This window comes from Mycteria americana, chromosome 7 (genome assembly GCF_035582795.1).
Source record: "Mycteria americana isolate JAX WOST 10 ecotype Jacksonville Zoo and Gardens chromosome 7, USCA_MyAme_1.0, whole genome shotgun sequence".
NCBI classification, from domain to species: Eukaryota; Metazoa; Chordata; class Aves; order Ciconiiformes; family Ciconiidae; genus Mycteria; species Mycteria americana.
The window spans coordinates 27,511,473-27,534,387 of record NC_134371.1 but is presented as its reverse complement, the minus strand read 5'-3'; the positions used below and the strand labels follow the sequence as shown (position 1 = coordinate 27,534,387).

Below are 22,915 nucleotides of genomic sequence, written 5' to 3'. Positions count from 1 at the left end.
TGGCTGCATCCCAAAAGGAAGGATGGAGTGACACTCAGATCATAATGGGATTGCACAGTGGGGGAGAATGACCTGCCTTCTAGCAAGCAGAGTAAGCAGCGCCCACTTGGTGTGTGTGAAGGTGTGTAATGACACAGATCCCAGAGCCCCACCAGTCTGCCTCTCTGTACAACACCATGAACTGGCTGGAATGAAAACAAGCCTTTCCCTGACGGACAGAATGCTCAAGACAACCAAGGGATGCACTTGGAAATCCTTTACTGGTATGTACTCCTTATTTAGTTTGCTTTGTTCGCTGCAGTACGCCTTTCAGAGTTAACAGACATCAGTGACTTAAAGCTACAAATCTGCTTAGAGGAAGGGAAGGAGGTTAGTGTAGACAGGAGGGCTTCTGAATGAACAGTTTAAATTGCAAATTGTTATATGCAATCCACCTCCCTTCAGTAACCTCAGAAAAAAAATAGCTTAACATAAAATGATGCTTGGCATGTAGGACTCGATGCAGAAATGACAAGGCCACTTTGATTTAGCTGGAGAGGAAATGTGAGAGGTAGTGCCATGTGCAAATTAAACCCTTTGATCCTGACATCAATCTCTTAATTAGGAAGCTGTCAGGAAGAGGCAGTTTTATTAACACATGTCTATGTGGACAGACCTATTGCTCTGAACAACAGCAGGATTAAATTCACCAGGGATTATCCAATTTGAATTTGTTGCATTTCTCAGTGCATTATTCATCAGTGTAGACCATACAACAAATTACCCCTAATTACAACTACAAATGTGTCTGTGCCCTGCACAGTCCCTCACCAAACTCCATCTTCAGCAGTAAACAGAGCCACTCGCTCCTGGCAAGCTCCTGTCTTTCCCCATTCGCACAGCTCAGTGACTTCCCAAACCTGAGCTCTGCCTATTCACTCACAGGCACTTCTCTGAAGAAGGCTTTAGCAAGCTGTCTGCTCATCTATCATTAGGTATATGGGCTTTACAAAGCATCTAGGCTGCTTCCACTTGGTGTTTCAAGTCTCTACTCCTTCAGCTTATGTTTTCTGGCTCTTGAGTATGTCTAGACTTAACTGTGGAAATCCATCTCCCTTCCAATACGTATTTCAGCCATACAATGAGTCGAGCTTTTCTTTCAGACTACCTTGAGTTCCCTATGTTTCCATCTCATACAGTTTATATACTGTGCTAGGACAGAAATACTGTACTTCTCTCTGAAATAGCACCCCACTGCATCTTGGTCACAAGTGTTAAAAATGTGTATATTTTTAGAATGAGATTCTCTGCCCCAAAACACACTCCATTTGGAATTTCAGCAGGTGTTTCATTTGCTGAAGAAATATGCATGGCACTTTTTTCCCTGCAATCCAATTACGCAAAAAGCTTTGGTTTTAGATACCTGCCTTGGTATTATAAAGGTATGTATTTTGATTTATTTGCCAATATTTGACCTTCATCTAATAAAATCAGTACTTGAAATTTTGTTAATCTCATACAGCATATAGACTTCTTCTAAAAACTGTTGTATCAGAAGTAAGTCTGCTAAAGAACTATTTTGAGGCAAATTCCTTGAGTAAGAATAATTTGCACAGTTAGAAACTTTAAGAAAGCTCTCCTCTCTGCCTTGAGGTTTCCTGCCTCTCTCTAAAAGTCCCTCCCCAAGCCCTGAATGGCCTATGCTCTATTTCTGCACCAGCATCTTCGTTTCTGCTATAAAACTTAAACAAAAAACTCAGGTAACGAGGCTAATATTAAAACACAAATATGTAACGTGGATAAACACACATTAGTTCCAACTATTTATTGCTATGCTTGAATGCTTACCTCTGATTCAGATATTGAACTATAGCAGGAGCCCCAAGAATCTGTCTGAGACATGGAGGCTTTTTGTTGTCTTTCCCATCGTACAGTGCAGCTACATTGAACCTAGGAAACAAGAAAATAAGAGGTAAGGCATTAGGTATACTAGCACATGTTCACAATTATTGTACATTTTCATTTGCATGTTTAATAAAGGGCATACAGGATAGTGCATAGTGAGGCAAGCCACCTGCTGTGTACCGTGCCCTGGAGGGTTAAGGTAGATGGAAAAAAACTCATCCTCGCTGTTTGGGCTCGCCATTAGGGTTGAAATGTGCCTGACTGGGGTCCTTGCTCTGCCTGGAGAAACCCTGTATCTGCCTCACTACAGGTATACTACACTTCTGTTTCTTTCCCACACATCACATCTAGTGCTGGAATTTAACAGGATAGGCAAGAAGGACGCAGGATTACTGAGAGTACATGTGGAGCAACCAGAAAGAGGGAAGCTCTTGGCCATCCTGTCCTAATTTTGAAAGAAAGAAGTGGGCAGATAGGGAGTTAACATGCACCTAGATGCTGCAACACACAGACAGTGTTTGTTGGGAGATAAATTAATGATAACAAAACCAGGAAGTTTTAAACAAATGGACTAGAAATCCCAGTCCCTTTATATGCCTGTGTGACTATCAATTTCAGTTGTGTCATGAGTTTATTTTGCCTTCTGCTCTAGGTACTGTGAAACACAGTCCACACAGGACATAGCCTGATGTGCATTTTCTGACCTTGCAGAAAGAGCTGTGCAAAACCAAGGGGAGAGATGAGCGCCTGATTTTCCTCTTATCTAACAGGGTGACTCTAAGAGAACCCCAGAGAAGTCAGTGGTGTTGGAGCACCATAAGACCAGATGCTAAAGGGTTTTCTTCTGGCAGTGCTTTCCAGAAATCTGAAAGGATTCAGGCACAAGGAGAGACTGAAGTTTAAGGTTCACCCAGGCAAGAATTAGCCTTCCTGCTTACTGGAACACCTGACTTGGAAATGATATATATGCTGAACTGGGAGCAAAGTCCTGTAATAAATAACCATGCTTCAGTCATTTCCTCCTTTGTGCAGCAGAGACCTGGCACTTGGTGAGGGCTCCCTTAATGGCACCAGTACCAGTTTCACCTTTCTTTTCCTTCTTACTCCAATGCTTATGAAAAAGAGGGAACTAAGCTGCAGAAGCCAGACAGTGAAGATTTCTTCTGGAGAGGTAATTTCCCATCCTGTGGGGTGCAGTTTGGTTTATGGTGCTGCATTACTTTGGAAAGAAAAGCAACAGAGTGAGCCAGGTGTTGTCAGAAAGCGGCCGTTCAACCAAGTGGGGGACTGGCCACTTACGACTTAACTGGGAATAAGCATTTTAAATGTTGAAACTGTGTATCCCGGGATTATACGGGATCTCCTCCCTACATGTCCATTCTTGGCTGCTATCATGGGCTGGATCCGGAGCTAGGTATACCTTTGATGTGACACAGTAGTATGTGTTTGTATGTACCACTCCCTCTTTGTTCTGGGGTAGACATTTCTGCTCTGTTGCAGTAGTCTGGTTTCCGGCACAGGTGAAAAAGTATCTGTCAGTTGTGAGTCACTGTGGCTGACTGTGGCCCATCTTTGGCCTATGTTTGCTAAGTACCATGCTTCTCTACCACCCTGCATCACTCATAGTAACAGGTCATCACATTCTTGAAGTAAATACGCAGATCCAGTTCCTGAGTCCTGGATAAGAACATGAGGGCTTTGCTGTAAGAATAACTGATTATGAAAGACAGAAGTTTGTTGAAAGAGTGTAAAAAAACAACAGAAAAAAAACCAAGAAGCCAGAAAGAACACATTCGTGTTGCATTGCTGAATTTTTGTAAATGTTTTGCTACAAAATTGAGAATTGTCTTAGTTACAGATGAGCTCTGGATGTTGCCCTAGCCTCACAGGCAAAATCAATTCTTAAAATAGCTGGGGACACAGCACTTTCAGTTTCGCCGTGTGCCAGCTTTTGTTATCAAGTGTGACATTCCACTTCTCTTCTTGTTATTGGGTCACCTATGTGAAAATGACATTTAAAATTCCTGCTTTAAAATGTATGTTAGCATTGGACTTCTACATCAGCAGTCTGTCATCTCTTGAAGTTTCTATTTATTTTTCACTTTGGGATCACAATACATTTTGTAATTTTCATAATGAGTTATTGTCAGCGTATCTGATGACTTTAAAGTGGTAAATCATTCTGGGCTTGCTTAGAAACCCTCTTCAATCCATGCTACTGTATAGCCCTTTATAGCCACAAATAGGGCACAAACATCTTGTAGCTTGTCAAGCACTTCCTATTTTGCTACCCTAATAGCCCTCCTTATGGTTAGGACATTGGTGTAACCCACAACAGTGGCAGTATCTTGCATACAGGAGTATAATTGCTCCTTCCATTTAGTCTGACGAAAAGGTTGTTTATGCACCCATTGATTTTAAATAAGCTTCCATGATTTATGAAAGCTATTTATACCTTCCCACTTTATCACTTTATCACTTAGGGATAAAGTGAGCCCTAATTCTCTTACTACAACATTTTCTTGTAACATTGAAGTTTATTAAAACAAGAGGGAGAAAACAGTGGTGTCCCCAAACTTCACCTTGAGGTTTTTTCAATGGTAATCTTCATTTTTCAAGAGCGTGAATTTCCAAAAATAAAGTGCTGACTTGAAACACTTTTCTGATAATTTATTTGCAAATTTCTAAACCCCAGAAACTTATATAGCTCCACCATAAAATGAAGATAAATCATAAAATTATTTAAATTATTCAATCAGAAAGGTAATGAAATCTGGGTACCTCTCAAAAAGATATACCATCCGTATTACACGGAATTGTAAATAGTTATCAGAAATTTTAAAAATAAGATTTTAAAGGCTGATAGAAGAAATCTCAAGGATTTCAGTGAAATTATTGATGAAGTATCCCATTAATCACTAATATTAATGGTACTGCAAACTGGGATTGTGATGATTATCTGTATAGCATAGGTAGAAAATGGAACTTTCAACTCAGTTTATTTCTGGTTTTCTTGTTTTGCTCAAACTTTCCAGAGAACCTGTCCAAAACCTAGACAAGCATAATTTAGGGCCAGAATAAAATAACTTCTCAAAAGGCTATGAGAAAATAAGAAATTTGCATTTAAGTGTCAAGATAAAACCAGAGCAGGTGTCTCTCTTCTTCATGGGGGATGTTCCGAGAGGTCACGGACTTGCCTGGAGTAAGTGCCAAAGATCAATTTCTGGTCCTGTAGTGTCCACTTGTCTTCTTGTAAAGTAGTTTCCAAGTGGTTTGCTGTCAAATAGGAATGTACAGAAAGGATTCAGATGATTCAGTATGTCGTTGTTGAGCATGAGTTGTAAAATCTGTTTGACATAAAATGCTAAGAAAACGTCATTGATAATAGAACACAAAAGGGTAAAAATAGAATTAATTTTTGGTCCAAGGTTAGCATTTTATGGAGCATTTTGCTTATTGCAAGCATTTCATTCTTATTATCAACTTGGAGCTGAGCCTTTTCTCTGAGTGTGCTGGAACAATGGAGAGAGAGAGAGATCCTTTAGTGAAATGGAGGGAGCAGAATGGATCACAGAGCTGTGAGAAGTTTGTGAATATGAGGCTGTGGAGACCTGGGCTAATAACTGATGTCTGCTGCACACAGCACCTACTGAATCACAGGTTACTCAGCAGCCTTAACGTGCAGGGATCACTCCTGCTAGTAGGAAGAGGTAACGGGAAAAACCCTCCCTGGAACTCTGGACACATTTAAAGGGAACTTTGCAGAGTCTTTGCCTGTGATTTCCCACACACAGTAAAAGGCATACAGCAGCCTTCCCGCTGTAGCAAGAGTGGGAGCCAGCAAATCACACCTAGTCCTGGAATCACTCCCAAAATCCAGCTGCAGTAGCCTGTGGGACAGGAAGTGGCTTCTGAAGCCTTTGGTTCCTTGGTGGTTCCAAGGATCACAGCCTAAACAGCATCACCCCTTCATCAAAGCACTGGTGTAGATTTCTGGCCACCAATCTTTTCACTATTATGTTCCTGATAGTGAGCTGCTAATTTTATTGTTGTTCCTTCCTATTCCTTATTTTGCTGCTCATGCCTTCATTGCAACCCCTCCCACTCCAGCCAAGAAAGGTGAAGTTTACACCTCAGTTTCTATATGGTGGTAGGTTCAAGCTGTGAGAGTCTGAGGGAACTGAGCATCTTAGGAGAGTATGAATTCAATCTGTGTCACTGGGCTAGCCACTTGTAGGAACTGAACTGCTGGGTCAATAGACCAGCCAAAGGTAACTCTATTGTGCATTGAATTACATTGCATTGTGGGGTCTTTTTATTTGTGACCCAAACTTGAAGTTCAGCCAATAAATGTGCCTAGCATTTGATTGAGGGAACTATTTGGTACGAAAATGTGCACAGTGACTTCTTCAGGGTTGAGAGCATCTCCAGGATTATGTGGTAGAACTCGGAGCAGACCACTGCCACAGTACTGCAGATCTTTGCTTTAGGTAGATGGTTTCATTGTTTCTGCATTGGGTGTAGCTTATTATGATCTCTTTTGCTTCCATGAAATCTGTAAACATAATTATTTTATGGCATTTTGCGGTTATTTTTACAAGGAAACATCTCCACCCCACTGTCTGTTCTGATCAAAGCCTGAGCCCTTTTCTGGCCTAATGTTATGTTCTTCTTGGCACTGCAGGTTACATACAGTGATCTGAAACATAATGGTGGTTTTCAGAAAGGTAAGTCCTATTCTTTGCTGTGATTTACTGACTAGCCTGAGGCCCAAAGAGGAGAAAATTACCTTAACATCATGGTCCATCTCAGAAAGAAAGTAGCAATAATCCAGTATCAACAAGGTATCATACCATAATATCAATCTAGACCAGAGGTGCAGAGGTGTCTTGCCTAGCCTGGCTGCACTTATGCTGAGCTGGTGACCTCTGTCACAAGGTGTGGCACTGAAACTACACAGATTACCTCTGGAGTTTTATTCAACGCGAATGACAGCTGTTAGTCTGTAACATTCTTCATAACCTTGTGCAATGTTTATAGATGCTTTACACTACAGTTGTTTGGTTTTAAACGTAAGCCCATAAAGTATTTTGAGAGGAAAAATAAATAATTTTTCAGTAAAAACCTTGAAACTTTGACAGTAAATGCTGCAGTATGTAACAAAAGTTGTGTAAGACAAGACACTCAGCTAGAAACCCAGTTCCTCAGCAGGTGTAAGTATGAACTTACACCCATTGAAGATCTGACCTACAGCTTTGTTCAATTTTCATTCCAGCCATTACAGTAAAGCTTTCTGTTTGAATCTGTATTAGTGCCTGGAGCAAGAGAAGGTATTCCTGGAGGCTTGGGGTTGGGGAGTATAACCAAGACAGTAGTGCAGGAGACACCAAGATGGTGCTCGTTCCTAGGAAAGGGCAGCCATAGCTCACATCTTTCCTCCAGTGACAGCAGAGCAGTTCTGCTTGCTTGCTTCCTCTGCAGAGAGGCAGGATGTTGCCCTGCCTCTACAAATGTGAAGAGAGGAGCTGGGCTGAATAAAGAATGCTTTTTTCCCCCCCCCCCAGAGAGATCATGGATGCACTCACATTTCTAAGTGATTTCAGCTATAGCAGAAAGAATATATATCTAAAAACTCTTGCAACAGAGCATCCTACATTTCCAGGCATCTAGTCTGTACATCTGTTTGTTTGTTTTTCTTTTTCCTGGTAATGTCTATATTTTCAAGCATCTCTTCTGAAAGAATACCATAGCTAATGTGAGGCTGCCAAGGCACTTTACCAGCATTCACTGTGCCCCCCGCCAATCTCTAGCAGGGAGTGGAGCTGAGTAATTGCTGTCCTTCTAAAAGGTGGTGCCTCATTTCCTCTTGTGAGACAGCTGGGTTTGATGACTTGTCCAAAGTCATGTTCCAGGTCAGCTGTGGAGCTGGGAGTAGAACTCAGAGGTCCCGATACTGTAACCATTAGACTGTACTGCCTGTAAGCAGTAAGACCTTACCCAGTTAAACACTGCTAAAGAAATCAAATCACTAAAAAATTAAGACCAAGAGATGTACGCCTGTGAGCTACATGGCATCAAGTATGTCACTGCACTTGATGACAGCTTTTCTTCTCCCTAGGGTGATCATGTGTGGCTGGACACTCAACCAAACAGTGAATTTAATGTCCCTATTGGGGCAGTTGTGAAGGACTCTGACTCAGGACGGATCTTGCTGGAGGATGATGAAGGCAAGGTGGGCTATGCCATAACTTTCTGTAAAAGATGAACATAAAATTTAAAAGTACAAAGTACAAAAGAATGGCCCTATTGGGTCAGACCAAAGCTCCGTCTAGTCAAATGGTCTGAGTTTGAGAATGTCTGGTAGGATATACTGAAAGAAAGAATATAAAAATAAGGCAAAGATAGGGTGATACCCTAGTGTCCCCAGGTCTCAGCCCTATGAAGATTTAGAGCTTCCTGAGCTAGAGGTTATATCTACGTAGGTAAGAAAATGAAATGGACAGGCTTCAATCCCTAAATTTGATGGAGCTTTAGGTGAAATCATGATCCCACTAAAGTCAGTTGAGGTTTCATCCCTACCTCATACAATGTTGTGGCTGTGATGACCTGACAGAGCTGCGCTCTGAACAGTGCTAAATTTGGTGATGTCCAGAACCCACCTGAATGGCTTCATCCAGTATTTTAAATTATCTGGTCCTGGGGAGCAGCAAACCAGTTAATTTCTGTAGTTCAGTTAACTGTTAGAATATCCTGGTTTGAGCATGGATTATACTGAAGCTCGCTCTGGTCTAACATGGCTCTCCTTTGTTTGCCCCTGAGCAACAGCATAACACATTAAAGCTGATGCCTTGCCTTTTTCAGGAACACTGGATCACGGCTCGGAACATGCACATGGTGCGCCTGATGCACCCCTCCTCTGTCCAGGGGGTGGAAGACATGATCCACCTTGGGGATCTCCATGAAGCAGGCATGGTGCACAACCTCCTCATCCGCCACCAGGAGCACAAAATCTATGTGAGTGCCAAGGTCACCAGGCATAGTACTTTCAGGAATGACCCCTACTACACATTAAGCGGAGTGACCTGAGCAGCCTGCAAGCCTTTCATACATGGGGCCCTCTGCTTCCTTTACTGATTGAGGGTGCCAAGGAGACACAACATAGTTTCTCTCTTCTTTCATTCAAATACTTTGGCTGTGAAGAAGAGAGCTAATAGCAGTCTCTGAAATCACAGAGATATGCATAGGTAGTGACCCTGCTTACTTTCTCCTTGAGTGATCATTTCCACCACTGACTGACAGCTAAATCCAGCCCATGTTACAGCTTAGTGCTGCTATTACCTGCAGCTATGACACAGGATCAGTCGAACTAATACACAGCGGCATGGTTTGGATTGTCCTCCAGTCCAAGTCAATGTTTACTTGATTTTGATGTGATAAAATAGATAAAGAATATTTAGGATATTAGGACACCTGGTTTCATTTCTTGTCTGTTACAGGTTTTATCTGTGACTGAGCAATTTGGCATTTTTAGTTTCTTTGTTCCTTAGTTCCCAGTTTGTAATATGATAATAATGTTCAGGTTTTCCCATGCTTTGCCTCCCATATTATATACAATATAGGAGAGGAGCTGTCTTTTGCAACACAGATGTGGTGATGTTTAGTGTAAACAAGGACTAATTTTATAGATGCTGCGGTTATAACTACAAAGATGTGTGTATAGACCTGTTATATGAGACTCTAGCAGTCTGCAGTTGTCTTTTGTAGAAGTTCTTGAACAACATTATTGCCTTGCATTTCCACAGCCTTCAACAGCCTCCTTCATTTCAATGGTGCTGGTGTTTACAAATGTTACTAAATAACTGTATAAATAACACAACCATAACTTTGTCCATTAGCAAAGTTCAGCTACATCTGCACTAGAACACAAAAGCAGCTTAACAAAACACTACAAAACTGCTTATGATAACACACAAAAATGCCAGGTCAAATTGGATTTTCTTGTGCTTTAGCTTGAGACAGTGAACTGAGCTGTGGTTTGGCAAGGAGATTATAGCTAGCATTCTTCCTTTTGCAAAAACCTCCATATCCCGGGATATTTAATAGCAACTTATAGTGAGGAACCAGGCTCTCAGCCTCACCTAAGGGCTGCTATGGATCTCTCAGGCTTCCCTCCTGCCTCTGTTCAGATTTATACTGCAAGTGGCTTTGGTTGTATTCTTGTTTGCAGGTTTGCTGCTACAGGTAATGTTCATAACTGTTTTCCAGACTTACACAGGATCGATCTTGGTAGCAGTGAATCCATACCAGCTGCTGCCCCTCTACACAATCGATCAGATCAGACTGTACTGTAACAAGAGGATTGGAGAGCTACCACCTCATGTCTTCGCCATTGCAGACAACTGTTATTTCAATATGAAGAGGAATAAGAGAGACCAGTGCTGTGTGATCAGGTGACTGGGCTCAGAGCAGACAAGTAGCAGAAACCAAGTCTGGCATTTTTTTGGGGCACCTTTGTGGACATGGGAGACCTTCCAAATGGAAGGGCACAGATAAGACTAGAGACAACAGGAAGGAAATATTTTTCTCCTTCACTTCACTTCACTTCACTTCACTTCACTTCACTTCACTTCACTTCACTTCACTTCACTTCACTTCACTTTCAGTTAGGGCTGCAAAAGGTAGAACATAAGCAAGGGATTTCTGAAGTCCATTGTTTTCCCCCAGAATCCTTGAATGTGGTGATACATTCTGCACATGGTCACTACATATAGAAACATAAAATATGAGCCTGTGTGATGTAAGGCTATCTTTTACCTGGGGGACATGATACTTATGTTATTCTTATACTTATGTATACTTATGTACTTCCTGAGAATAGAGATTTCGCAGAGAGAAACAACCTCTGCTAACCTGAAGATGGGAGGGAAGCTTTCTTCAACCTATCAACACATAACATGTATCCATTTTCTGTTAATCATCAGTCTGAAAAACCAGATAGTCTCATTGCAATAATATCTGATTATAGCTGAGGCAACTCAGTTGATGTGCTAAGCATTGAAAATCTGGTAATGCATTAAAGAAGACAAGCAAGTGGTCATTTAATTTGCACTGGTACAGAATGTCTTCCATGGATTTGCTTGTTTTTAATCAGTGGGAGAATTTAGTCCTCAGCCTAAGTCTAAAAAACAAATTTTAGCAGATAAGATAATGAAAGACTAAAATTCTCTAGCCCTCCATGAAAGACAGGCTGATCTGCCATTCACAGGGTAAATAGAAGTGGGATATTTTTTTTCTTCATCCGCCATTTTGCCACCCTAGCCAAAAAAAGAACAAAGGAAAGCTGTAATGATCTTGTTTCTTACTGCAGTGGAGAATCTGGAGCTGGGAAGACTGAAAGCACAAAGCTAATACTACAGTTTTTGGCAGCTGTCAGTGGCCAGCATTCCTGGATAGAGCAGCAAATCCTAGAGGCCAACCCCATTCTGGAAGGTGGGTTATTTAGCAAACGTGCCTGATTTACCACCTTTATCTCAGGATTTTTGTAGCAGGATAAAAAATTCAGAAACAGATCTTTGAACCATTGTATTTGCATAACTGCTAAAAACCCTGCAATACTGGCGATGAAGGGTAGAAGTGCTCTATACTTTTCTGCCATGTCCCCATGAAGTCCACAGCAGCTCCCACACTGCAGGAGGAGGTGCCACTATAGAATGTAACCCAGAACTGCTGGGAGCACAAGAGTCCTTGGGAATGCAGAGCCCAAGGTAAAGACTCCTGGTTTAGCATTTGCACTAGATAGTGGCAAAGTGACTGGCCAAGCATGGATGTATCTATAGGGGAGCTCCCTGAGACACCCATCTTTCTTTGTAGAGGGATCTAGTGTGTTTCCAGTAAGTCCTTCAGACTTGCCCAGATCTCTTGGCTGGCCAGATATAGGCCACATTTGGATCATATGAATATGTCTTTTAGGACCCAATTATCTGGATGCACAGTATGCCTGCCTCTCTCTTTAGGAGGCCTGAGACCAGACATTCTTCAGTGCTTGTCAGCACTGTCATTTGGAACACAACATGTAAAACACTAGCAGCAAAAAAGAAGGGCATAAAAAATAGACTTGACGTTCGTTAACTGCAATAATCCAGATACTCTCTGTGTCCCTTGCCCATCAGCTTTTGGAAATGCCAAGACAATTCGAAATGACAATTCAAGCCGCTTTGGGAAATACATTGATATCCACTTCAACCAAAATGGTGTGATAGAAGGAGCCCGGATAGAACAGTTTCTTCTGGAGAAGTCCCGGGTTTGCCGGCAGGTGAGGGCACTGGCAGATGTCCATTCTGCTTGCTCCTGTGTTACAAGCCTATGCTGACAAGGCTGTCCATTGGCCTATTTCTTTCTTTCAGGCTCCAGAGGAGAGGAACTATCACATCTTCTACTGCATGCTAATGGGGATGAGTACAGAGCAGAAAAAGATGCTGAATCTGGGCACTGCTTCAGAGTACACTTATCTCACTATGGTAACAGTCTCTGCTTTCTTCTCCATTATCCCTCTGCCATTTGCTTCTCCCAACGAGCAATTACAATCAATAGGAACTGCAGATGGGTAGTTACCAAATCCGAACAGTCCTTTCCTTAGAGTACCAGAAGCAGTAACACCAAAAGTGCTGTGAGCCACAGTTCCAGAGATTTATTATAATGTCCACCAGTGGGAGGCAGCTTGTGACAGTTCAAAGCTTTCTATCAAAGTCAGACTCAAGAAACATAAAGGACATCTTAAAGCGGGTGGGAAATATCCCCCACTTTCACAGGTACTCAGATTTCAGATCTCATGCCAGGGAGAATACTAATCAGGTATATATACTTCAAGGGAAAATGAATAAGCAGAAACAGTTCCAAGAATTCTAGTCCTTATATCTGATAAATCTTATATAAGTAATGCAGGAAGCTGGCATTCAATCTAACCTCCAACAGCTAATGTTAATGTCCATGTCTGGGTTTATGTTGCCATAGTGGCAGGAGTGGGATGTTCATAGGTGAGATTTTTGAAAATAGCTAATTGGTTGGTTTAGGGCATGAAAAGCATTGTGAAAATCGTGTTCTTCAGCCTGTGCAGATAACTCATATTAAATATGTCAGCTGGTTTGATTTGGGCTGTTCTACAGCTGTGAAAAAATGGGGCTAAGTCCTGCCTCTGCTGAAGCTAACAGGAGCTGGTCATCTAGTTTCAGAGGAAAATAAATCAAGCCTATAAAGCTGTTTCTGGAATCTCAAAAGCAAACCCATTAAAGTTGCTGGAGATTTTTTCAAATGTAATGTTTTCAAAATAGCAGTGATCTTGCAGCAAGAGCTGATGAGTGCAATTTACACATTGGCCATTCCATAAAAAGGTCTGAAGTTCCTTGGGTCAGCAGTAGGACAGTATAATATAGAGGTAGGAGGATTAGATTAAAGGAGAACATATCCATGGTTTTGTTCAGGTCATCTGTTGACACAAGCTGGCATGTTTACATGCTGTAAACTGAAATGTCTAGAAGAAGTGAAGAAATACTTCACTTTTGTAATCATCACACTATATCGTTGGTAATGGCAAGGATAAAAAAGGCATTTTCCCATCTCCATTAGGGCTGAAAATAGTTTCTATCAGGAGCAGCATCCTAGGATCTGCTGTGCAGGCTTTGCTGAAGGTTCTTCTGATGCTGCCTTGGATGTGTCCATCTGCCTTCTGCTAGATCCTAATATCCTTATTTTGAGATTTGCCTTCTAGTACTGATCCAACCCTACTTGCTTTGATTTGGGATTAGGGCTCTTAATTGTCCATTGACAAGGCAGAGAGAGGAGACCAAGGCTACAGGCATGGCCTTGTAAGTGTAGGTAGCCTTGTCAAAGTTTCCTGCCCTTCTATGCTCCAGAGCAGCCTTCCCCTCAGCTTTTCCTTTTGGCTTCCCCAGTATGCAGTCTAGCCCTGGAGAAATGCATTATTTAGCCTTCTGCTAATGCGTTCTTTTTGAGAGTAGTGATGAGGGAAGAAACACCCATGGGAAGAGCATACAGAATGTCTAAATAGGTTTTTACTTTGCGTCTTGTGGCAGGTGGCTCACAGGACATCCACATTGTGTACAAGGGTTTGTCAGCCTGCAGGTCCTTTCTTCCTTGTATGGGTACTGGGAGGATTTTCCTTACCTGTGGGTGTGGTGCCTTGCAGGGCAACTGCACGTCCTGCGACGGCCGGAATGACACGAAGGATTATGCCCACATCCGCTCGGCTATGAAAATCCTCATGTTCTCAGATTCGGAGCACTGGGACATCAGCAAGCTGCTGGCTGCGATCCTGCACCTGGGGAACGTAGAGTTTGAAGGTAAACTCAGCATTGTCTGTGCTTGGCCTTTCCTCAGACTCGAGGGTGAAGGCCTAAAGGTGCTGCCTGCTTCCATCTGTACAGAGCAGGTTGTGCTGCTCTGCCCTGTATAAACAGGTGAACAAGGCTGGAAGGGCAGGCAGATAAGCACCACGAAATTCTCATTTGTGACTCCATCGCCTAGTGTTTTGAAAAACATCATCTTATTATTATTTGACAAAATATTATTTGACGGCGTGACAATGCCGTCAGGTTTCCATGGTTATAAATAGGCCCTTATCACACCAACTGAAACAACAGATAATATAACGCTGCATTACATTTGCTGATTGTTGTGATACACAAGCCAGAGGACACAGGAGCAGCTGAGTGATGTTTGCTGTAGAGACGCTAGCAGCCATTTTCCTGGCTGAGTCTGGTGAACACTCACCTGCATAAGTGCATTTCTGGTATGGCACAGGCACAGGGTAAGGCACCCACCAGCAGGATGCCAGAAGCTCTCACAGTTTAGAAAAGGACTCCTTCTCACTTTGTGATATAGAGGGCCCCATACAGTGATGCCAGCTGGATTCTCTGGAGTAATGCTGGCTGCTAAAATGAGGGATTTCCCTCATTCCCTTTCATTGTCTAAACTTCACTCAAGCCAGATACATGGAAAAAAATATTTTCAGAAACACATTTTCTGAAGTCAGATACCACTTCCCCAGATCCCCAATAGCTACTATTTAAAATGAATAACCTTGTCAGTTTTGCTGCTATTTTTAGCCTGCTGTTCTGGATTTGTGAGTGCCCCATACATCCCAGGATCCCTGGGTGAAATCAGAACTCTCTTAGTAAAATCATCAAACCTGGGAGTTTCAAAAGTGAACTTACTGCCTTGCCACATTCCCAGAGCTACAGGGTTACAGAAATACGGCTGCAATAGCAGCACAGGCCCCCACCATAGCAGAAATTATTCACCCTGAGATTTACTGTTTCCACATTGTAGCGGCTGTGTATGACAACTTGGACTGCTCTGATGTGATGGACTCACCACACTTTTCAATCGCAACCAAATTGCTTGAGGTAATGGACTCTCATCTTCTCCTACTAGTTCTCTCCTTCACCCTTGCTCCCTGAGCACTCTGACAAAGCATGTCTCTTTGGAGTGTTTATGTATGGATGCATGTGTAATGGGCATGTCCCCTTCTTCCCGCTGACACTCAAGTGATGTTGCTGCAGATATCTCTCTGAGCTAGGAGATCTTTAACTGGGACAGCAGGCCACCAGTGAATGCTGCTGGACAGGCAGTTTGTTATGGCCCTCTTCCAGAGACAGACTTTGCTGGATCTCCTTTATCCACCTGGAATGACCAGGTTGCCATGACTGTTCCTCCAGGTGGACTCCAGTGAACTCCAGAACAGCCTCACAAACCTCTCCATCATTGTCCGAGGAGAAAGTGTGTCCAGGCCTCTGAACATAGTTCAAGCTGCAGATGGGAGGGATGCCTTTGTGAAGGTACTGGTGCTTACATCTTCTCTGTTTAAAGATTGGGGATGCTTTCAGAGATGTCTGTCTTACTGGTTGAGGAGCCTTATGTGGCAAACATTCACCCAGAGGGCTCCAGTCCCTCGTAGTTTTCAGGCATAGTTTGACAGCATTGTAGCAGCACGATACCAAGCAGCAAGCTATGCCCAAAGGCTGTAATGATGGGCTCCAATTCCTCTTTAATTTTTTGTCTCAGGGTATATATGGACGGATTTTCCTGTGGATAGTGAACAAGATCAACTCAGCCATTTTCAACCCAACTTCTCAGAAGCCTAAAGACAGACATCAGTCCATTGGGCTGTTGGACATTTTTGGGTTTGAAAACTTCAGCAACAATAGGTAGGAGGCTCTAGATTCATTTCCACTGGGAAGCTGAAAAGCAGCTGATGTAAAGGGAAAGAATGAAAAAACAGACACATGCTCTTTCATTATCATCCCGATTCTCAGAAAAGCAGTGAAATTTCCATCACTGAATTTTCCCAATGATGATCATGCACAGATTCCATTTTTCTTCAGTCTGTCATATTTCTGCCTCCTCCCCCAGCCTTCACTTTGGTGCAGCCATTGCACATGTCTATTCCCAAACTTCAGGAATTTTCTCAGAGGAGATGGCTATGAAGCTGTTATGAGCTGGCAGCCACTATGTAAGGATGTAGTATTTCCCATGTCTCTGTATCAAACTTTCTTGTTCCATAGCATTTTTACAATGTTTCTTGGAATACATTTTGCATATAGTAAAAAGGAGGCCATGTTGTGTTTCCCATTTCAGCTCATGCTTCCATCTTGCTCAGTGTTCTCCCATCCCTTTTTTGGGGCTGTTTCATTTCTCTACTTTTAAGGACAGGTCAGCAAAATACCTGGACAGTATACCATTGTCCCACTGCTACCTCTCCTACTGATGGTTTCAGGCCCAAAGGACCATTTCTGTTTGCCCTTCTCTACGGGGCCAGCAATTCTCTCAGTGGTACGGTACCATATCATCAACACTCCACAAACTATCAGCACATATTCTGCAGTTTTTTCCAATCCATTTCAACTGAGGCATCTTGCTTGCTTTCAACAAGGTAATATTCCTCACTGACTTTTCAAACATGGTCTAGGATCTGTTCAGCCTCTCTTCCATCTTTTCTGTTGTCTCCTATTATTTTATGCTGTTCCCAAAGGCTGCAATCCACATGGGACCTCACTGTGGTGAGCATTCCAGAGGCACACACAGTGTGCCACAGCAATTACGAGGTAATGAAACTCAGGTGCAGCATTAAGGAGTAACTAACAAAAAAAGTAGTAGTGCCAGTGCAAGTAAAAACACATCACACACTCATACAGTCAAGCTATTTTCACAGTTATATGTTCCCCTTTATCTCTAGAGTTTCTTGAAACACATACAAGATCTTTCCTTGCTTACTCAGCAACACAATCATCAGTTGGCTCATTTCTGCTTATCTTTATCATAGCAGAAGATGCATCCCTTATACTCCTAAGATTGCAAACATGCAGTGGTGGTGATCATTAACACTGTGGAATATAGCAGTAGTATATCTGGATATGTATTTAATACAGAGAATGAACAAATACCATAGAGCAGTGCAGCACTGGCCAAGAATGACCGTGGGTTCCCATCTTGTCCCTCTCCCAGCTTTGAGCAGCTCTGCATTAACATTGCCAATGAGCACCTTCAGCAGTTCTTCGTGCACCATGTCTTCAAGCTGGAGCAAGAGGAATACCTTGCGGAGCACATTGCCTGGAATGGCATTGACTTCACCGATAACCACCAGGCTCTGGAAGTCATCGCACTCAAGCCTATGAATATCATCTCCCTCATTGATGAAGAGAGCAAGTTCCCAAAGGTAAATTTCTGGTTTCACCTGTAATGCCTGGCTTTGCACACAGCTCAGAGGTCACGCTTGTCTTTACACACAGAAAAGTGCAAAGGTGGCTTTCGGATACATTATGAGAGGCAATGTTTTCTCCCCATAGATGTTCCTTTTAAATTAGCTCACTATACAAATGCTTCACTTTCTGCTGGAGTATGCTCCTCCTGGTACCTCACTGTTGAAACTCTTACAGCTGTTACAGACAGAGAAGGAAGGAGTCCGGATCATTTTACAAAGGCTTCTTAGGAAATCTTTGAATTTGCATATTTTTTGAGTATTGTTCTGCTGTTGGTCTGGGCTGCAGGTTGCTCTTTATTCTCCTGGACGACAGACCTAGTTGAGCAATGTCACCATTGTGAGGAAATGTTATTCTGCAAAGGCCAGGCATCTCAAACAGAAGAGCAGACATGAAAGTAGCATCTGATCTCAGACATCCCTGCAGAGCATTTTCATAGTCTCCAGAGCATGGTGACGCTAAGCAGGAGTGCTGATGCAGGAATCAGATGGCAATGTGGGCTTGTCCAGAAAAGCAAGCCCCTGCCTCAGCTCATTTGTAGTCCTCAGGTAACAATCTGAGAGGATCATGTACAGGCAGACAGCTTTCCCCTTTCTTCCCTACAAAGAGGGTGGTCCCCACTGTATGTCCTGCAGTCAGGGCAAGAAAGCATGTCCTCTATGATTTCCAGAGCATGTGACTTCTCAGATAACACAGCACTCAATACCCCTAGCACAGACCAGTGAGCAGAACTAACTTCACATGCACTACAAGGGGATGAGATTGTGATGGCTCCCCTTGAAAAGAAGCACCCAGCTGACTGCCTGCCTGTGGAAGTCACAATCTGGGCATGCTGACTGGTATCTGCTCAGGACAGCCTTCTTCCAGGGATCTCTGAGTCTTTCACCAGTTGGGGAGTGAAAGAAGTGTGCCTGCCTGGGAGAAGAAGCATGCACCCCTCAGAGCATGGCTGGGTAGGATGGCATGGGAAGGTTGGTGAGGGGCTCTGCTTGTGAGGTCCAAACATTTGGGAAATTCTCAGCGCACCTGGTGATGTTAATAATGTTATGGGGGCTTGTGTACAGCCCTAAAACACCAGGCCTTACGCTCTGGTAGTGTGTTCTGTCCTGATGCTTGAGAGGAGGGTCTGTGTAAAAGGGAAGACACTTCTGGCACTACTTTCCTCCAGATCTACTACACAAATAAGGGGCAGAATTTGAGCTTTTGTTATCTCTGAGCACCACTTCTATTTGTTTGCTGAGCATAGGCCAGTGCTGGGGGGGAATCTGCTTAACTGTCCTTTTTGCCTGTATTTGTTTCTAGGGCACAGATGCCACCATGCTCATCAAAATCAATTCCCTCCATGGCAAAAGTAGAGTCTACATCCCACCTAAGAGTGTCCATGACACCAAGTTTGGCATCAACCACTTTGCTGGGGTTGTCTTTTATGAATCAAAAGGTAAGTCTATCTCTGCTGGATATGGAGGGTGAAGAGAAGGGCATGACTTGCCCTGGAAGTGTGGCGCTCTAGGGTAGTGTTGATCTGAAGTCAGATCAGGAGGTCAGGAGGATTACTCTAAACTAGTCTGCAAGTTACTGTAAATGAAGTGGATTTTAGCTAGACAGAGCGGCACTAGAGCCAGCAGGCTGCAGAGTTGACAAGCTGATTTTGTTTCCATCCTATAGATTTCCTGGAGAAAAATCGGGACACACTGAGTGCTAATGTAATGCAAGTGGTTCATTCCTCCAAAAACAAACTCCTGAGAGAGATTTTCCAGGTGGAAGCAACCCCACCTAGTCTGGGACGTGGGACCATCCGGCATCTTGGAGCTGACCAGGCCTACAAGGTTGGCTTACTGGCACTGGGTTGCAGATACAACTCATTTCTCCTCCCTTCCATAAGGCTCTGGCTGTTCTTGACCTCTCTTTCTTTTGCATTATCTGTGCAAATCCCTATCCCTTTCATTCAACTCATTTCTGCAAAGGAGTCTGCAGGAAAAGTCAGGCTCTGGTGTTCATGCTGTAAACAAGTGTAATGTCAGCCCTGTCTCCCAGGACTGCATCCCTGGACATCTGTGTAGCCATGCCTCCAGGCTGTCACAGAAGCATGCGTTGTGCTACCTCCCCACATGTTGTCATCAACTGGATGGGTTTGCTCTGGGTCTACCTGGGCATCCATACTGCATCCACATCGCCAGGATGGGTGTAAATTAGTAGGAGGAAAAATTAGTAGGAGGAGAAATTAGTAGGAGGAGAAATTAGTAGGAGGTGTAAATTAGTAGGAACAAGGCACCAACCAGAGACCCTTCTGCACCCCACCTGTTCAGAAGCCAGCAGCTAAACTGCTGCCATACTGTACACGTAGCCAGTCTGCTGGGATCATAACACCAAGGGGCCTGACTGGGCAACTGGCAGGTGGGTCCTGGCCTTTTCGTTCTTGCAGAGGGCTAGCACAAAGGAGCAAATAGCTGTGCTGTCACAGAAAGATACTCTGTCTCCTGCTCCCAGTGACACCTGCAGACACGGTCTCACTGCCCTGCATATTGCCGCAACTTTAGCTCTCCCTCCTGGCCCAGAGGCTTTGTGACAAAGTTCATGATGGCTAATTATCACAGAATCATCTGTGCCTAGTGGTGTAGGGAGCCTTCTCCTGTGCAAGGAGAAGTGAAAATGAGGTTGTAAAGCGCAGTGGACTGGCAACAGTGTGGGGCAGAGTTCAAGTTCTCTGCCCTGCTGCAACTTTCACATACCTTGATTTCTGAGCATTTAACTATGCAGTGTCATCATTGTGTGAAGGTACTTTTGTTCTTAATGTTTATATCTTTGAGTTTTCCTGTCAGGGTACAGAACAAACAGTCAGCTTGCTATCTTACCTGTTACCTGTCTATTCTGGCATTGTTTTCTTACCCTGTCCTTTCTTCCTCAGTCTTTATCCCAATGTGGCTTTCTGCTGTCCAGAACATCTGCCCATGGACAGGTAAACATCCTGGAGAGAAGAATGTCAGAAGTGGTACAAGCGGCAACAGAGGACTGGCTTAGCATCTCTTAAATGCTATGAATACTTTCAGATTAAATATCAGGTCTAGCTACATTGCTCTAATGCTCTAATGGTTTTTGTCTCTATAAATAAGGATGTGTTATTGAAAAAAAACACCTTTCCTTACATTTAGAAAGTACAGCAACATGTCAAGAAAGGAGATACTAAATATGGGCTACTGCCCATTTCAAAATGCACAGAAGTTAGCTGAAATACCCCTATTAATTTCAGATAGGTTGGGCCACCATTGGGAAGCCTAAGAAGCAGGATACAGAAAAGAATAGCGAATGAAGTGCCAGAAAAAACTTTGCTGTCCTGAGGTCTCCGAGTTGCTCTCCTTGACACACCAGCGTCACCACCATCTCAACAACAAATTCAGCTTTAACAAGATTATATGTGTGAGATCATGAGGGCATGGGCTTCAGACTTGTGTGGCCATCCCACTGATTTACTGGTACAGCAGAAAGGCCTCTCAGATCTGGGGGTGCAAACTGCTTTTAACTCTTATACAGCTTAAACATGTATATGCTGTTATCATATCTATTTCAAACAGATGCTTGCTAGCCCTAAGATGCATCAGAGCTGCTATGAAGACATTCCCAGGAACTGTTTTCCAAAGGCATGAGTGTTTGGTCGCTGGAGGGCAGCATTGCCCTGTAGCTAAAGCAGAAGGTGGCCACTTGAGTGTTAAAAAGGGCACTTAAAATGTAAGAACCAGCAGAATGAGATACCCTAGGGATCACGGAAGTGAGGGGAGGCACTGCACTTCAAATTATTTACTTGGAAAAAAAACAAAAAAACCCCACAACCCACCAAAACCCCCAAAACAAACAAACTAGCTGTATTGTGCTGGAATGATTAGCTCCGTGCCTGTATGCAAAAGGCCAGTGGAGTCCTTTTGTTACTTGGATTCTGCACTGTTGTCACCGTAAATTAATGTGCCCTTAAAACGTAGGAGGGAGAAGCTTAGGCCTATTGTGATGATCTGTGTGAAAAAGACAGAGGTGGAACTGTGCTTTCAGAGAAGCTGGCGAACTCAGGAGCTAACTGCAGCCAAGTGCAATCCCTCTGGGGTTACACTACTGCACCTGGGAGCAAAATTCAACGCAGGAGCGGTGAGACATTGTCGTGGTTTAACCCCAGTCAGCAACTAAGCAACACACAGCCACTTGCTCACCCTCCCTGCCACCCCCGCGGTGGGGTGAGGGAGAGAACATGAAGAGCTAAAGTAAGAAAACTCGTGGGTTGAGATAAGAACAGTTTAATAATTGAAATAATACTAATACTACTACTAATAATTTGTAATGAAAAGGAAAACAACAAGAGAGAAGAACAAAATCCAGGAAAAACAAGTGATGCAACCGCTCACCACCCACTGACTATTGCCCAGCCCGTCCCCAAGCAGCGATTGCTGCTCCCTGGCCAACTCCCCCCCCAGTTTCTATACTGAGCATGTGGTCATATGGTATGGAATAGCCCTTTGGCCAGTTCGAGTCAGCTGTCCTGGTTGTGCTCTATCCCGGCTTCTTGTGCTCTCTCCCGGCTTCTTGTGCACCTGGCAGAGCATGGGAAGCTGAAAAGTCCTTAACTAGTGTAAGCACTCCTTAGCAACAACTAAAACATCAGTGTGTTATCAACGTTATTCTCATACTAAATCCAAAACACAGCACTATACCAGCTACTAGGAAGAAAATTAACTCTATCCCAGCTGAAACCAGGACAGACCTAAAGCACTTTATATGCAGCCATAAATGGAGTAGCTCTTACCTTACCCTCCAGTAAAAGTTTGCCTTTTCACTGCTTATTGTAGTATTAATGAGCAAGGCGATCAGTCATCGTAATCACTAGGGAATGACCTGTTCAGGACCTTTAGCATTCCTAGTTAGCTATGAGAGGGCAGCAAAATGTCTGGCCTGGAGATTATTACTGCTTTGGGAGTGGCTGTTTCTCAGGAAGCTTTCAAGCACACACCCATGAATAATAGCTTGGCACCCAGACCCTACACTAAATGCAGTCTTGGTTGGAAGTGACAGGCCCATGTAGGCTCGTGTGGGTGGAATTTCTTGCACCACAGCCACCCCCACTGCTAGAACTTAGTGCCCAAGTAGGTGAAAGAGCTCAGTGGGGTTTCTTCACAAGAATAAACCCAAATTAATAAAATGCAGATGGCCCATTTAGCTCCCATGTAGGTAAATAATTTTTTTTCTGGCAGTTGTGTGATAGTGTTATATTGTACAAAATT

General features: G+C 43.3%; 1 protein-coding gene and 1 long non-coding RNA gene across 2 annotated transcripts in view; one reads left to right on the top strand and one right to left on the bottom strand.

Annotated features, from left to right (window-relative positions):
• Window positions 1-1,891: 1,891 nt before the first annotated feature.
• On the bottom strand, window positions 1,892-22,476 carry LOC142412386 (uncharacterized). The gene is made up of 4 exons (XR_012776472.1): window positions 22,441-22,476; window positions 20,544-20,622; window positions 14,065-14,218; window positions 1,892-1,929 (listed from the first exon to the last, which is right to left on the bottom strand). It is a non-coding gene; the product is annotated as an uncharacterized LOC142412386 (long non-coding RNA).
• The window catches only part of MYO7B (myosin VIIB), a 49,316-nt gene continuing 32,994 nt past the window's right edge, over window positions 6,594-22,915 (top strand). Inside the window, exons 1-14 of the mRNA XM_075507498.1 lie at window positions 6,594-6,611; window positions 8,003-8,116; window positions 8,746-8,898; window positions 10,150-10,334; window positions 11,252-11,373; window positions 12,054-12,196; window positions 12,288-12,401; window positions 14,087-14,240; window positions 15,229-15,305; window positions 15,618-15,737; window positions 15,964-16,106; window positions 17,404-17,614; window positions 18,960-19,095; window positions 19,323-19,414. Coding sequence (XP_075363613.1) covers window positions 6,594-6,611; window positions 8,003-8,116; window positions 8,746-8,898; window positions 10,150-10,334; window positions 11,252-11,373; window positions 12,054-12,196; window positions 12,288-12,401; window positions 14,087-14,240; window positions 15,229-15,305; window positions 15,618-15,737; window positions 15,964-16,106; window positions 17,404-17,614; window positions 18,960-19,095; window positions 19,323-19,414 — 1,782 coding nt within the window. The remainder of the gene's footprint in view (window positions 6,612-8,002; window positions 8,117-8,745; window positions 8,899-10,149; window positions 10,335-11,251; window positions 11,374-12,053; window positions 12,197-12,287; window positions 12,402-14,086; window positions 14,241-15,228; window positions 15,306-15,617; window positions 15,738-15,963; window positions 16,107-17,403; window positions 17,615-18,959; window positions 19,096-19,322; window positions 19,415-22,915) is intronic.